A 17173-nucleotide genomic window follows, 5' to 3' on the forward strand; every position below is an offset into this window, starting at 1 on the left:
TGCACACCGTGCAGCGATGCCAGAGCAGCAGGGCCACTGTCAGGCTCAAGGGGTGCTGGCCAGGGAGCGGGGCTGGGCAGAGCCCTGGAGAGGAGCAGGGAGAGGTCGAGGCAAGGGCAGCAGAGACCTGCAGGGGGGATGGGCCCACTTAGCTCCAGGCAGGGCTTGGGGTGAGGATGGGCCGAACGTCAGCAGACCTCAAGCCCCACACTCCTCTAGGACATCAGACTGCCCAGAGCCACTCAGCTCAGCCATTTAGAACTTGCTGAAGGTGAGGACGTGCGGTCGATCCACTCGTAGGCTTGTGTGTGGCACCGACGTGCACTGGTCCCATCCAGCGCCCTCTGCACACAGGCAGCAGAGGAGGGGCGGGTTGCCCCGTGCAGACCTGACCTCACTATGAGCGGGAATCACGCAGAGCACGTCCAGGCCGGCTGCCCCCATGACTGCAGGTGAGGAGTTAGACCCCTGCCCTCCCACACTCCCCTCTCAACCCCACCTCACACCCTCTCCCTCTCTCTCACACAGACTCATTTTCTGTATATCCTCTTTGGAGCAAAGGACTGGGCTTTTAGTGCGGTAAAGGCAGGCCATTGCGAAGGGACAGAGTGCGGGGTGACTGCTGTTTCCCGTGAAGACAGTGGTCCCTAACCTGGGCTCGGAGGCCCCTCACAACCATTAAGGTCACAGTAGGAGGCCTCATGCTATTTGCAGAAAGCCTGACAGAGCCGTCCACCTACCTGTAAGGTTTCAGGAGCAGGTAACGGGAAGGGCAGGAGTCTTTGCTTCTGATGATGATCACGTCCCATCGGGATCCTGGGGTTTTCCTCGCGGTCAGTAGGTCTGGCTGTCGGTGGTGACAGAGTGAAACTGTCTGGAGGAAACTCTGGGCCCAGCCACGTTGCCAGAGCTATGTCTGGCCGCTGGCCGTGACACAGAAGTGAGAGGCTCGTTTGTTCCTATTTCCTCCTCCCATACGACCTGTGGACGTGACCCTTTGCCGGACAAATGTATTTGCTCACTAGGCATGGAGTCGCGAGGGGACGATGGCACAAATCTCCTTAGGAGTGGCGAGGTTGGGGCCACCACTGACGCCCTGGTTCTCTGCTATCAAAGGGAACATTGCATTTTTTGCCTTCCAGAAATAGAGGCAATGCCTCGAGTCTCTCCCTGGAACTTTAGCACCTGGGATGTCATTACCTGGAACCCTGGGGACCCTAAAGATGTTTTGGGGTGGGATTCAGGCCTGGAAGAGAGTGGGCTCTTCTGGGATGGAACAGAGGAACCAAAATGAAACAGGACAAGGAGCTGAGGGGCCCAAGGGCTCTGGAGACGAGGGAGGGCGAGGGAAGAGAGGACCCCACACTGAAATAACATTGTGAAGAAAGGAAGTCCAAATGAGCCGGAGGCAGGCCGGCCTCTGTGCAGGGCTGTGGCTCCAGTAGGGCGGCCAGCCCACCCCTTGCCAATCCTTGCCGGCCTGGGGATGCCCTGGCGCAAACTGACCTGTCGTTCACGCAGGCCCTTGAGCATGACGCTGGAGTAGCGCACGAGTGCCACCTCTGATCGTCTGCCACCCAACTCCTGGGCACCTAGGGGCAGAGGTGAAGGTGGGCACAGGACTGAGAGGTTCATGGTCAGCATGGTAAGGGATGCAGAGGGAGAGATGCAGGGCTGAGGTCCAGGGTGAGAATGAACCAGAGCCTCTGAGAATACTCCCTCCACTCACCTGATCAAGGCTTGAGTTCTGGGAACCCAAGGCCTGTCATTGTCACCTGCACCTTCCCAGGTGAGAGTGACTCTCCGAAAACTTTGTTCCCCAGCTGCCTCACTTGCCTCACCCTAGTCCCCGCCCTGGTGACTGTCCCCGCCACCCTCCTCTGTTCTAAGCTCCCAGGCTCGGGCAGTCACCGTGGGCTGAGCTGGGACACCACAAGGACTCCCAGGCGTGCTGCCCCACGGCCCTGATGCTCCCCCGCCTTTGCAGGTGCCTGGTCTCTTCCCCGTAGCCCACAGCCGAAAGCACCTGTCTTGGGGGGCACCAGGGCCCTTCAGTTCCTCATTAGGAAATGACACAACTCCCCTCTGGTGGGAGAGTTGGGGGTTGCGGCATAAAATGTCAAACTTCAGAAATTAAAAATGTAAATGTTGGCATCTAATTAACCAGTTGACAGGAGTGCACAGCTGCAAGTGACAGTGACTGATTGCCTTCTGCCAGCCTCTCCCCGCAAGCGGCCCCCAGCCCCACCCTTCTCTTGGCTAACCTCAGAGAGGGGGGGGCATCAGGGCAGGGCAACTGCCTAGAAGAGCCTTCAGGCCCCATGGAGGGGATGTCTTGCGTCTGTGGGAGGGGGAGTTAGAAGGACACACAAGGCAGACTGGACCACTCTTCCGGGAGCCGGGAACAAAGCCATTGCAGGCGATAGTCGCTCCTTCCTCCTGTGCCCACCCTGTCCACCCTCTGATAGTGTCTGGGTCACCCTCCGAACCCGCTGGCCCCAGACCCGGCGCTGGGAGTTTCCATCTCTCCTCTGCCCCGCACGCACGGTTCCTCACTGTCGTGCCTCGGCAGGTATTACTCGGACATCGGGAAGATGCCGGCCATCAGTGACCAGGACATGAATGCCTACCTGGCTGAGCAGTCCCGGATGCACATGAACGAGTTCAACACCATGAGCGCGCTCTCCGAGATCTTCTCCTACGTGGGCAAGTACAGCGAGGAGGTGAGCCCTGCCCTGCTCGGGGCCCGCTGGGAAGGACTGGGGCAGAGACCCAGAAATCCCTGCCCGGAGCAGCCTCTGTCAGACACACCCCTCCCCCACGTCTGCTGGGGAAACTCTACCACCCAGGGCTTGAGGGCTGTGCTCTAAAGACAGGGATGCTAGAAACATACCAGTCTATCAGTTCTACATTAATCCCTGTTCTTTTCAGATATATAGATCAAGTATCTCTTTTGTTTTTTTCTCTTTATTTTTTATTCCCTGCTGTTCCCTCTCCTTGATTTTTTCCCTTTCTCTCTCTGATCTAATTATCTTTAAGCAAGTAGTTCCCCACTTCCATGGGCAGGTCATAAGGAAAAGAAAAGAAAAGAAAAGAATACGATAGGATAGGATAGAATAGAATAGAATAGAATAGAATAGAATAGAAAACAAGATGATAGGGTAGGAGAGAATCAGAACAGAATAGATACAGACCAGAGCAGAATGGAGTCTATTTTTAGTTGCTGCATTCCCTAGTAAGGAAACTTCATCTGGGGTCATTGCCCCTGCAGACACTGCCTTCTTTCTGGCCAGCACAGAGGTGCCCATGGTTTTCTTGGTCATACCGGTATAGACCAGGTAGGTTCAGAATCCAGGCTCCCCATGTCTGAGCAGCAGCACAGCTGCCTTGTGAGTGGAAGGTAGTAACAGGAGACGAAGCCAGGGCCCCGGGTTCTCTGCTTCCTCCCAGCCTCACTCCTGAGGGAGGGTCTAGGCACTCTGGATTAAGGAAGGAGCCCCAGCAGGGCCCAGGGCCTGGTGTCCACAGGCCATGAGCAGTATAATGCTGTGAACCTCAAGTGCAAGGAAAGTCAGTGGTGGGTCCTCTAGGGGAGGGACCCCAAAGCCAGCCTACGGGCCAGTGCTAATCCAGGGCAGTTTCCACCTGTCTGTGGCTGCGTGACAAGTGAGGACAATGTACAGTAGGCCAATATATGAGTGCCACTGTCTCATCTTGGAAAGGCCTGTCCCTTAGTCTGCAAGTTCACTCGTCTACGGTTAGTATTAAAACGTCCCATTTTTATGAAATGTTGGGGCCAGTCACTGGTGGTCCTCGGCCAGCTAAGAAGTTGGCAGCTTGCTTGGTCTCCCCAATTAAAAATTTATTAACTGGGCCAGGACGTCCAAAGCTCTGGGACCCTCCCTTCAAGCCTTCAGCCTCCTCTCCCCTCGCTGCTCCCTCAGACCCCAGGACCCGTAGAGAGCAGCCCTGCTGTCACGTGCCCCTGCTGGAGCCAGCATTGTGTGATGGGCGCTCCCGTGTCACGTGACTTTATCCCCTCTCCTGGAGCAGCCCGAGAGGGAGTCACACGTCCCATCTCATTGTACACATGAGGAAATGAGGGCTCAGAGGTTACATGTTTTGCCCCACATCACCCGGCCAGAAACTGGTAGAGCCCTTGTTCAATCCTACAGCTCCTGAGTCTGACCCAGCTTCGAATACATATTCCTTCATGTGTCCACCATTGCTCTGTCACCGTCCTCTGCCACCCATGTCATCTCAGCAAAGGCTGTGTAGACACTGTCCGTTGGGTGTCAATGACCAGTAAAGCTTAAGACATAACTCTCCGAGGGATACTGGTTTCTTAACAGGCAAAGGGGAGCCAAATAACTTGCTAAATGTGGAATTTCAGGCCTTGGGCTGTGGACGAGGAAGACGTTCCTTTTTCACGGCGCGGGGGTGGTGGTGGTGGAATGTCTTGGTATCGTGAAATCATAGTCACCCCGAGACAGCACCATACTTTCCACTGGGCATGGACCTGTTTGCTGTCTAACCTCTAGGTAACTGCAGCAGCCTGGCACAGGTGTCGTCTGCCCACTCTCAGCTGTCTTCCGTGGGCAGTGAAATGTACACGTGTTCAGACGTGCTGGTGCGTGCGCTGGCATCCTGCGCTCACTGACACCTGGGTGCCCACACGTTTGTCCCCTATGCCCGAGGGCTGCCCCGCGCCTCCCCACACCGTCACCCAGGCTGTGTGGCTCCCCTGCCACCTCGTGTGGGCCGCTTCACCTGCACACATCCTCCCAGACCCTCTGACCACGCCCTGTCTGCTGTACCCTAAGAACACAGACACACACACGCAAACTAGTGACCGCCCCGTTCTTGGCTTTTCAACAGATCCTTGGACCTCTGGACCACGATGACCAGTGTGGGAAGCAGAAACTGGCCTACAAACTAGAACAAGTCATAACCCTCATGAGCTTAGACAGCTGAGAACCGTCCTTCCAGGCACCCCCTGGAGGGAGGGACACACCAAGCCGTGCCTCAGTCTAGATTATCATCTTTACCAAGTGCAAGTTCCGACTGGCGTCAGCAGCCTCCCCCGAGCAGCGCTATCTCTCTCTCTCTCTGCCTGTTTCTGTCTCCCTCTCCTTCCTGGATCCCCTCTCTTGCAGTTGCTCTACCAACATGATTGAGCCAAGCCACCGACCCTCAGTTAGTCCAGGATGCCCCCCCGCCGTGAGGGACCTGGTGACCAGAAGACGTCAGAGGGGGCCCTCCTTCCCCGCTGACCCCATGCATCAGTGGCAGGGCCCAAATATGGATGAGGATGAAGGATGTTTCTGTACTGCTACTTCACCTTCCACGTTTTGATAGCCCCGCCTTGAGCCGAACGCTGGCCTGCGGACGAGGCAGTGAGCTCTGTATTACCTTCACTGGGAAGACGTCTCCTGGCCCAGGTTTCCATCTCCAGGGGGTCTGTCAGTGGCAATGGTCCCTCTGCAACTGTGAGAAGAAAGGCTGCACCTCCTGCATGTGGCTGGAGTGGGGAGCGTGACGCGTCGTGGGGTGCCTCGCAGGCTGTCTCCCACTTGTTGGGTTGGCATCCAGAGGCCTTTTGGTTCCCTTCCAATCTTCTTGGAGCCTTTCCAAGTGCCCATAGGGCCCTGCCTGCCCAGTCTCCTCCCGGCCTGTGGAAAACCAGACAGGAGAAAGAAGAGCAGTTACAGCCCACTGTGGAGATCCTCCCAACCTCCCAATCTGGCTCACAGCGGCAGGAACGTAACACGTAGAGGGAGAGAAGAAGAGAGAGAGCTGCATCCACCCTGGAAGCAGAACTGGCTGTTTTCCGTTTGCCACCACGTGCTAGCGAATCACCACCACAGTCATGGGTCTGATCCCTTGCAGATCCCCGAGTGCCGTCTGGAGGACACACCTCCATCCTCCTTGGTCATCGCTCATCAGGGGTCAAGGTAAAATGCCGAGTGCACCTGGGAGATTCTACCTCCAGCTCTCTCGGTGGCTCCCATCCCCACTATCCTTCCTGAGAACTCTGTAGAAAGTTGGGGCAGACAGCCTCGCCCCTGGCTCCCTGCAGAACCTGGTGCCGTTGCAGACGCAGATGACTCTGGACTGTTCAGACCTCCTTGGGAATTATTTCATCAACATCCAGCTGTCTCTTTAGCCACTCCCCTCCCTCAGCTCTTTAGCAGTCGTCATGGAAAGGAACACGCTCAAGCACAGCCTCGCAGAGACGAGCCAAAACGCCAGCGCGGCTCAGTCCCGGGTTCGCCGTGTTCGGGAAGCAGTGAAGAATCAGGAGGAAGGACCTGGCTGGAAAAGGGAGGAGGGACGCACAGCTGACCTTGGCTCTGGCGTCTGCTCCTCCGTCTGTCCTTCCATCCACGGGTACGTCATTCTAGCCAGCCAGACGAATGTGTGCTCAGACATGAGTCCTAGGTGAGCAGGGGCTATAGTGAGAGACTGTCTGACGGAGGATCGTGGAAACCTATAACCTTGAAGGGACCTTAGACACCGTCTCCATCTGTGGTCCAGTCTCCGCCGTAGACTCGCCCGGCAGCCCTGGTGTGGAGTTTGTGCACCACTCCGGGAGGCAAGCAGCGGCAGCATCTCAGGTGGGGTTGGGGACAAGGTTCCACAGTCCCGTCTTCACTCCCCGAGCATCAGACATCCTCCCCTGCCATCCACTCCACAGGGGCCCCACGTGGAAAGAGGAAGGAACCACACCATTTCCAGCAACATCTGTGGAGCACCCTGTGCTTAAAGAATGCTAGCCCCTTTGGATATGAGTACGTGTGTGTGTGTGATCTCATGTGCACATGCGCGCGTGTGTGTGTCTGCCCCAGGAGTAGGCAGAGAGCTCAGAAGGCTTTCTCGTCCCATCAGGGGGATCTGAGGCGCCTTCCTTCCCGCCCTTGCTCACCATTCATTCTGCAGCTTTGGGACATTTCAACGCTTGTTTTCTGTGCTGAGTGCAGAGGGGCGAGGTCACCTCTCCGTAGGAAATCAGGGTGGTCAGTGGCCAAGGGGATCCTGGACAGGACTGGAGGCCGGGCCGTGGTGACGCAGAGCAGGGCACGATGTGGCGTCGAGCAGGACGAATGATGGGCAAAATACAAGTAACCTAACGGACGGGAAGAGGAGAATGAAAAAACATGCATGTCAGGGGGGAAAAGCATAACCAAAGGTTTTGGCAAATGAAGTGGCAGGTGAAGAAGCATGGAATTTCTACCCTTGATCATTTGATTTCCTCCCCAGAAGCCACAAGCCCTGGCAGGCCAGGAAGGAAGCAAGCCGGAGGAGGGCTGAGGAGGCACCTGGGCCGCTAAAATATTTTTGCACATGTGAAGGGGTTGGGGAGAAGGAAGACACAAACATATTTAACACAGATGTGCTGAATGGAAGCTGAGTGTAAGTATGTGTGTATGAGTGTGTTTTGAATTATTTTTTAAGTTTTGCACAGTTAGAGAAAAAAAATGAACAAGTAGGAAAAAGACTGTTATGGTTCTGCTGAAGCTTTTCTTTTTTTTTACCGGATTATTATTATTGTTTCGTTGTCGGTACAAATTTTTTTCCCCATGTCTTTGTTGTAAGAGAAACTTCAGTCACCTCGGGAGAAACGTCAGGAAGAAAGAGGGGAGGCGGGCGGACAAGTTTCCACGCCCTCCGCGTCTCTCCTGGGGGAGGGGTTTGGGGCGGGTTCTGTTTTAATTGGTGGGGTGGGTTGTGGGGTGGGTTGTTTCTGGCGCTCTGTTTGCCCAAAGTCTCTGTGACCTGCTGGGGGGATGGAGAAATAGGATCGAATTTCGCAGCGTCACAACCCATCTTCCCCATAAGAGCTCTTTTTCCTTTTACTGTTTGTTTTCCATTTCTTTCGTTTGGATTCTTGGCGCACGTGTGATACGTTTCAAAGTAAAGACAAGGCAGCGTTGTCAAAAAGCCTCTCTTCCCCCCAGATCTTCTTTCCACACCTCCCCCTTGGAATGCCCAACCTCCTCCTGGCAGGCCAGAGACCCCATGCTGGCCAGTATGTGCCAGAGAAGGGCCTTGGGCAGACTGGGTCCTCTGGAAGGGAAGTCTCTTCAAGGCCCCGCCCCGTGTCACAGTTAATGTTCAGGGTCACAGTTCTGTTGAAGGTGGGACCTTTATCTGACTCCTTGAGTTGTGGGCAGAGAGCAGGGGAGAAAAGGCCATGTCTCCTCACCTCCCTTTCATCCCATCTCTTTCACTCTTTCAACCCCTTGAAACCACCAGGGTCCAAAATGGTACCAGGAGATCACACAGTCGAAATAACTGACCTAGGTGAGGTAAGGAGTCTGAATGTTGAAGTGAGATGGGATGGCGCCGGGAATGGCGAGGGGGAGGAAGAACTTTACGACGTCCTGAATCTAAAAGAATGGGGGAGAGAGGCTGGGAAAGTTAACTGCAGGCTGGTCATCTCTCCCGGGAGCACAAGTCTCCCCCAAGTCTGGGCTTTGCCATTCTCTGTCCTTCCTTGGCAGGAGAAACCCTGGCATTTCTTGGTTAACTGCAAATGGTACCTTTAAGTGAAGTCGGCTGTTGTATCGGTTACTTCCTCAGGAAAACATGTTTTTCTTGCCTCCTGCTTTCAGGGTGGTTTGGAAGTCAGGGATCCAGGATAACCTGAGCGTCCCATAGGCCAACCGTGACGTGCACACCCAGAGCCCTAGAGCCTCCCTCGTGAGCCCGTGGGCCAGTGAGTGAGACCAGAGATGCTAGAAAGACAGAAATCAGTTTAAACAAATCCCGACGTTTGAGGCAGACTGTCCTGGACCGTGCCCAAGCAGCGGCGGGAGCGAGGTCTCTGACCTTGGCCCTGCAGGCCCAGCTCTCACCTCCCAGGCCGGGAGCAGTGTCGACGTACTATCCCAGCACCACACCCCCTCCCCTCACCCCAGATCCTCGTGCTCTTGTCCCCTTTGCATGCCTAGCTCCCGAGTGCCCCCTCCCCCCTTGCCTACCTCCCGCACGCACGCGTAGCCTCTGCCCCAAGACCCCATAGCCACTAAGTTCAGGAGCTGCTCAGCCCCCGGAGGACAGCTCCGCCCTCAGTCCAGCCCCCTGGGACCGCCCTGGCCCCATCCAGCCCTCCAAAGCTGCCTCGCCCGCGAGCGCTCTCGGGGCTCCCTGGCCCACCAGGGCCGGTGGGCCCCCATCAGAGGAGCCACGGCAGTGATTTCCCAGATGGCCTCCATTCCACAAGGCAAGTCCTGCTGATGTTTCCAGAGCCCTAAGCAACCCCTCGCTCTCACCTAAAAGGGAAAGCTCCTTATCCCATCCGTCTCAGCTCTTAGGACAAAGGGGCACTTCCTTTGGCCTCACAGGGTGCGAAGTCAAATACTTAACGAACGCAGTGAAGGCTACGGTTAATTACTGTTAATCAAAAACAGAGAGCCGTGGAGGGAGAGAAGCTTTGGCCCTGGACCACGGCCCTTCCAGGAACTGGCCCCGCCAATGAGAACCGCAGTGCGGGCGTCTGAGAGGCGATCCCATGAATGAAAAGCGTCCAGGTACCAGAGTCCCCACTGTGCCCCCAGCAGACCCGCCCCGGGCAGATCCCACCTCCTTCCTGGCCCTTCCTCTTGCTTCTAGTTCACGTCCTCAAGAACCTTCTCTCAGCCCCTCACTTTCCCTGTCAGCTCTCAGGATAGACCACTAAGCCCCTCTCCCATCCCTCAGCCCTTCCCTTTGTCTTTAAGCCGTAGGTTGGCTGTTTATTTGGGGTCTGTAGTTGTTTATTTTTTGTTTGTGTATTTTAAGGGTTTGAGATTAAGGAGGGAGCCCAGGCGTGGATGTAAAGTCCAAATACTGGGGTGGGGCGGGGGGAACACAGAACTCTTTATCTGTGACTTCCAAGGGGATGAGGAGAAACGAGACCGGAGGACAGGGGGGCTCCCCCTGTTGTTAAAGAAATGGGTCAGGACATCCCCAGGCGTGGCCGTGCCAGGGGGAGCAGCCTCCGTGGCTGCCAACATTCCTGGTGCTTCCCTTGGCTGGCTGGAGCCCCGCCGCGCTACCCCTGCCCCTCCTGCCTCTGCCGCCGACCCCACAGGCATAGCAAACGAGTCATCTTACAGACTGGGAGGCTGAGGGACAGCCACAGGGGACGCCGGAGAGGCAGCTCCCAGGAGAGGCTGACGCTCCGCTCCGGAGCCTCTGGAAAACTGAATGACCCCGCCTCCCACCCGGAAAGGAATCTCTGCAGTAAAAGTTCATTCAAGAGAGAGCTTTTTTAAACTACAAATCTTTGATCCCCAATAAAATTATTTATTATTAGGGGGAGTATCCAGCTTTTATAAAATGTAAAGGATGCTTTGGTTGTAAAAGTAATACATACTCATTAGAGTCCCAATTAAATTCCTTGAGTAGGCAGGTGACTACTCTAAATCAGAATGAAACAAAATCCCTATGAATAAAAAGAGATTTCTGTTTGTACTAGCAGAGACTGAGCTGGGCCAGGGTGGGGAAGGCCCGGTGACCTTGATCAGGCGAGCCCCACCTTCCCTCCACTCTACCCTCTTTCACGTCTCTCTGGGCCGCCCCTGGTGTTGCTGAATCCTACAGCTTCCCCCAAACAGCAGGGAGACCCTGTTAGGGATTGGTTGTGGAGGGACCCCTCTCCCAAGAAGGCAGGTGCCCACGGCAAATAGGTCTGTGCAGCTCATCTTCCACCAGTTTCCTTATCTGGAATTAGAACTTCTTTTGTTGGTATCTTTGATCTTACAACTCAAGCACATTTTGGAAGGGCTCCCTTACAAGAGTAGAACTCCAAACAGAGGATACGGTTAAAGAGCAATGCAAAGGACACTTAAGAAACGGAGACACCACTTTACCAAACAGGACTACTGAACGCAATACAGGTGGACAACTTAGAAGGTGTATGTGTCCCTGTGTGTTCTCCTTCCCCGATGTTCCTGTCAGCTTGTTTTGGCCTGTTAGACCTTCCGTTCTTTAAAAAGAAAAGCTAGTTTACCTCAAAGAATCTTGTTTCCATTTGGAAACCATGACTTTGTGTTTTAGGGTGGATGACTTCCCCCCCCCCCCATCACTCCCTGCCTGGGCCTGGCATCCGTGAGGCCAGAGGTCCTGGCTTAGTCATGAGTTGGCTGCACTGACCAAGAACAAGAACCCCAGGCCCTGAGATGGGAGGGAAGAATTGGAGGTAGCCGCCCTCCTCCCCACTTTAGCTTGTAGAGACCAGCCTATCTCCTTCAGCAGGGTCCTGCCAAGTTACCATAGCAACCAACAACTCCAGGGTACCACAAGAGATAATGGCTCAGTGAGCCAAGGGGTGGGGGGAGAGGAGTCTGGCCTGGTCAGATGACCCAGAGTTAAGTCTCAAACACTAGAGAGAGGAAGAGGAACAGGAAAGGATGAATGGGTGGTTTAAGGAACGGGCAGGGGCCTTTGCGTCTCAGAGACAGGGCGCTGAAGGCGGTAGGGCGGTCATTCCTGCTTGGGTCACCCACTCCCAGCCCCGCCCCACTTCTGTTTCCAGAAAGCTCCCACCTTGAACACCGACCCTTTGTTAGAACAAAGCAAAACATATCTTTAGACAACAGTGTTACAATGAGCCTCAAAGATATGTGGATGAAATCTATTAGAGGAAGAGGGTCTTCTGGTTTTGATTTTAAAGAAGAGTATCTGAGTAAGATTAAAAAAAAAAAAGATTTAAGAAAAAGTTTTTTAAAAGGAAACCTATGCTATTTAAATCGGAGCCCAGCTGTAACTTGGTAAAGGCAAGCTTCTGTACCTTTGTTATAATTAATTGTATACCTGTGTATGTAAATATAAGGCATTCCTATTTTGCAGTTCAGAACAACAAGAAACCTATTTGTAACATAGAATAAAGTTTATTAAAAAATAATAAAAACGCAGTTTGGGATTTGGGGTCTTTCTTTATGTGTCCGGCTAGGAGGGGGAGGGGGAGAGGCTGGGCCATAAGTAGGCGGTGGTGGCCTCTCTGATGTAGAGAAACAGTACTTTCTCTCTCCAGCTACATGATATGTGTACTCAGCCAGATCAGATACATCCTTTTACTTAAGGCTCTGTCCTCAGCTACAAAGCAGGCATCGCAGGAGGCGATAACCCTGCAAAGCTGGGGAAAGCAAACTTACTCCCAGTCAATGCCGTTAGCGGACATCACTTTGGCACAGAGTCGGATCTGCCTCTGAATCTGTCAACACAATCCTCCAGTCACACACTCTGGAGATAACGCTAGGATTACCATCCCTGCTTCAAGTCTTCTTGGCAAGCTATACCTAAGTGTAAATGATTTTATGGGTCCTCTTCCCTCAATTTTGACAGAGGGTGGAGACCCTGAACCCAGTGCTGTCTCTGGAGTAGAAATAGAATAGGGAGAAGAAAATGGAAAGGGTGGCAATAAAGGCAAGGGGAAGGGAAGAAGACAGCTCATCTGCTCGCGCTCACGTCCATCGTGGCCCGTTCCACAGCTTAGAGGTGGTGTGGGAGGGGAAAGGGAAAGTGATGCAGACGGTGCAGGGTAAGTCCCTGGCTGGGCCCAGGAAAACTGTGTCCTCTGCTCTTCATTCCACTGGCTGCCCTTGAGCAGATACTTTCCTCTCTAAGCCTCAGGTCAGCAGATGGAGAAGGCTGGGCTGGATGTCGCCATGAAATTCCAACGTTCTTATTATTCAAAGTGAAAACCATGAGAAAAGAGAATCGGAAAGGAAGCAGGATCAGGAAGGAGAGACAGAAACACACAGAAAAAGGATAATTAAGAAAGGAAGAAAGGTAGGAAAGAGGAGTGTGGGGAGATGTAAGATAGACTGATCTCCTGCTGCCCGCCCCCCAACCACCAAACCCAAGGCTCCTGGGAATTGGTGACCTCAAGGTCTAGCACGAACCGAAAGGACTGACATCAGCCAGAGGTTCTGTGGGTTATTTTTTGTTGGTTTGTTTGTTTGTTTTGGTGGTTAAGACTCACACAGAAAGTATACTTCATGAATAGGAAGGAGATGTGTTTCCTTCTCCTAAATAGTGAAGCAGGCTGCGGTGGGAAGTTCAGATTGGGATTCCACACATGACCCAGTTCCTGCCCTGTCCTCAGACCCCTTTACCTATGTGATCTCATATTTTATCACAGTCACTGTGACCTTGAGCAGATCATTTCTCTGTGATTTTGTTTCCTTATCCATAAACTACAGACATGTCTAACTGCACTATGAAATCCAGGAGACTGTGGGGAGGACAGATTCCTGTAACTAAAGTGCAAAAAACCTGGGGTATTATGAAGGGTCACACATGCATGGAGTACCATTAATAGTCATAAAAATGGTATTATACAAACAAAAGAGTGGATTGGGCCTGGGCCTCAGTAACAAACTTAGAGTGGATACTGTATTAGTCAACTTGGGCTGCCATAACAGATCAGATTGTGTGGCTTAAACAAGACATTTATTTTCTCACGGTTCTGAAGGCTTGAAGTCCAAATTCAAGCTGCCAGGGTTGGTTTCTGGTGAGACCACTTTTCCTGGCTTGCAAACAGCCATCTTCTGTGTCCTCACATGATCTTTCTTCTGTGTGTGTGTTTGGAAAAAGATCTCTGCTGTCTCTTCTTATAAGGACACAAGTCCTATCAGATTACAGAGTCCCACTCTTATGACCTCATTTAACCTTAATTACCTCCTTAAAGGTCCCATCTCCCAACTTCAGTCACACTGAGGGTTAGAGCTTCAACATATGAATTTTGGAGGGACGTAATTCAGTCCATAACAGATTCCTTATTTATCACTGCAAAAGACTAAATATCTAACACCTTATGAAATATGTATATTTTTGATCATTAGACTGTGAGATTATTGAAGGTAGAGCCCATATCTCAGCTGAACTAACATTACCCAAGTTTACCAAGTATCCAGCACAGAGTACATCACAGTAAATCAAGAACAGATGAAAGAGGGGACAAGGGCAGGAAGACTAGGGGAAAGCGACCAGCCACAAAGCTGGGCCCTTGATTAGCTTCACAGCTTTGACTGACATGCTCTCCATTATTTTTCATACTTGGCCACACACCCCCTGCCATGAATGTTTTATCTTTAAGAAAATAATTCCTTGAGTTGTAGCTGGTGGCTGTCTCTGGCAGGTGAAACGAGCAGGTGTTGTGATCAAAACCTCTCCCTGATTGGTAGAGCTGCTCCTGGCTGAGCAGGGTGAATGGAGATAGGAGCAGGTCACTTCCACACCATCACCTTCTCTAAACCTGCCCTGCTTTTGTTTTAACAAAACTCCCACCTTGAATGCTGACCCCAAGCCTGCGGTGCTGCTGGGAGTATCTGCTAAAGCTGAAGGCAGGTGTATGAGGTTGGACCCACACGTAGGGACAGCTGGTAGACTGTATCACTGTTCAACAATTCCCACTTCCCCTCCCTGAATGAGCATTACAGTTTCCCACCTAATAAAGGTGAGCTGGCCAAGCCACTTGCTTTGGGCCAATGAAATCTGAACGCCTGTGATGTAGGTCCCCTGCAAGGCTCCCTCAGCCTGGACCACAGAGTAAGGACAACGACCTCACAGAGAAGAGCCACCAGATGACCCTGATGGTTATGTAGTACGGGTAAAAAATAACCCTTTGCTGCTTTAAGTCCCTGAGGGGTGAGGGCTGTCTGTTACTGCAGCATAACCTAGACTATCCTGTGCATTACAAGGTACAAGAAATTCAACCTGACCGATAGTTAGCCCCTTAGTTGACAGCTGGATGTGTGGAGTCTCACCTTTCACCTACAGAGAATTATTCTTTTGACCTCTTTTATTTTTTTAAAGGTATTATTGGCCATTTACACTCAATGTGAATCATTCTGTGGAAGTTCCTAATTTTCCTGAGCTGGATTTTGGACAGATTAGGAAAGAAGGGCAAGACAGAAAAAGAAGGCACAAATCCATAAAGAAGAGGAAGGAAGGAACTTGGGTGGGGGGCGTGGGAAGGATTGGGAGAGAGGAATCAGAAGGAAGAGGCTTGGGGAGGACAGCACTTTTCGCCAACTCTGTGTGGGAGGTTTTCTGCCTGGTCTTCTCGCAGCCTGCCTGCCCTGGTGGAGAGCGTTCAGCCCCAGGTGGAGGTCGCGGCACTCGCATCGGGAAAGGCTACAGGGATCATCCCGGGACGAATCCAACCAAGGTCGTTTTAAAACCCAGCCTATAGTCTTCTAGAAATTCCAGTAATGATCAACTTCTCAGGAAGGCAAAGAACTCATCCTTACTGGGGCACAGACCATGTTCTCTACCCAGGTCCTCACTCCAGACGGCAGCCACCTCGAGGAGACCGTAAATGACAGCTCCTCGTGATGCCTAGAAAGGCCTGTCCACACACACAGGCTGGCTGCTCTCAGCAGCACCTATTGCTGCCTGATTCTAATAGGGGCCTGACGATCCCTCTAAAATACAGGCAGGGGAGAAACTCTTGCCCCCAACAGAAGCGGGGCCCTTCTTGTCCCTGTTCCACTTTGGAGTACAGACCTGGGCTGCTGTTTTCCCACCTGCCAAGTTCCCCAACCACCCCTGGTTAAGCCTGTCCAACTCTAGTGATGCAAAGGCAGGGCCTGGGGGGTACAGGAAGCAGAGCGGTAAGGGAAGGGAGGCTGGCAGGTCACTAGGGATGCGTTCTCGGCCCCATCCACCAGGAGTGCGTCAACTACAAGGACTGGCTCATGGCGCCCCTCCCCATGGGCCTGCCTGCACTGCCCCTGACCCCTCAGTACTCCTCTCATTCCTTCTTCATCTGTGATTTGCCTTCAGCTGTATGAATTCCCATGGGCAACACAGGGGGCATATGCCCCCTACTCGGAACTGTGTGAGCACCCCACCTGTCCAGACAGCTGTGACCTCAATCTTCCTTTTGTAGCCTGAACACGTCCTCTGTGTAGAGTCATGGCGAGACCCCACCCATCACTGTCCAGCCCTGCCACCTGGAGCAAATTCCTGTCTCCAAATCTTGGTCTCCTCACCTGTAAAGATGGGAATAATAATGCCTTCCTCACAGAGTTGTTGAGAGGATCAAGTGAGGTAAGGCTTTCAAAGGACCTAGAGTGGGCCCTGACATCTTACAAGCTTTAGTGGATGGTGGCTTTAGTATGGAGTGACAGGCGCCTGAGGCAAAAACCCCACATGTTATCTCTCTGGACCTAGTAGCTCATGGGACAGTACCCAGCGTATAGTAGTCACTCTAAGAGTGTCAGTTACATGAATGAGTAAAGTTAGTGCAAGAATCTCTGCCCAAATCCTGAAATGCAAGTGTAGAATACAGCTTCCCAATAAAGTACAGAAGTGGATAACGGAAAACGATAAATGCCTGAGTTTTCCCCCAAAGCAGAACCTGAGACAAGGGCTTACGAGCAGGGGGTTTATTAGGGGAGGTGGTCCTGAGAAACAGGAGTGGGGTAAGGGAGTGAAGACAAGACAACTCAAGGGTGTATTAATCAAGCTGGTCTCCACTGTGGGCAGCAGGTAACCCACTAGAAAGGGCCCTCCAGAAACAGAGCACCTCAGAACGTGTCCACTGGCTCCCATCCCCCAGAGCTTGAAGGCTGCCCAGTGGCTGCTTAATCCTTCAGACTTTTACATTTGCGAGTGTGCAGCAATGGCTACGTGGCTCCCCCCAGGGACCCCAGTGGCAGGCACAGTCGTGCCCTGGGGCAGAGGCGAGGGGTATGCACGGTCTGTCCCGAAAACAGATGCTGTCAGGCTACATGCATGCCACCTGGTTGCTATGGCAACAGCTGGGGTTGAAATGTGGGTCAAGAGGGTATGAGGTAGGGCGCGAGGGAGGTCTGCAGTGCAATATGTAATCCTTTAAAGCCCTTAATAATTCTGTACGAGTGAGATCAAGGTCATTTCACAAAGTCTTTTCTTGGAAAGAGCCCTCAGTCGTCTTCTACCTCTTCACCTTTCCATTACTGCCATCGCCATCCTCCTTTCCATTATTCACCATCAAACCAAGTTTTTATTCCACCTTGAAAGCTGTGACTGACATTATGTGAGACAAGGACATCAAGCGACACCAAAAGCTGGATGTTGGTGAGGGCTGGATGCGCCCACTGGCTCTGTGACTCATCACGTTCACAGGTGACTTCTCAGAGGGACTGGTTACTACTCAACCTCCCCGGGCACCTGTGCCTTTCCTTCCTGCACCACA

At 52.8% G+C, this 17173-nt stretch overlaps 1 protein-coding gene across 5 annotated transcripts in view; it reads left to right on the forward strand.

Annotated features, from left to right (window-relative positions):
• The window catches only part of PLXNA4 (plexin A4), a 607888-nt gene extending 596230 nt beyond the window's left edge, over positions 1–11658 (forward strand). For 3 of the 5 annotated variants that reach the window (XM_082661365.1, XM_082661366.1, XM_082661364.1), the window contains 2 exons: positions 2573–2723; positions 4879–11658. In XM_082661365.1, the coding sequence (XP_082517491.1) occupies positions 2573–2723; positions 4879–4974 (247 nt within the window). In that variant the 3' untranslated portion in view covers positions 4975–11658. The remainder of the gene's footprint in view (positions 1–2572; positions 2724–4878) is intronic. The other 2 variants (XR_014297154.1, XR_014297155.1) reach the window with 2 other exon arrangements.
• Positions 11659–17173: the final 5515 nt, after the last annotated feature.

This window comes from Grampus griseus (genome assembly GCF_964374135.1).
Source record: "Grampus griseus genome assembly, chromosome: 9".
In the NCBI taxonomy this organism is placed as follows: domain Eukaryota; kingdom Metazoa; phylum Chordata; class Mammalia; order Artiodactyla; family Delphinidae; genus Grampus; species Grampus griseus.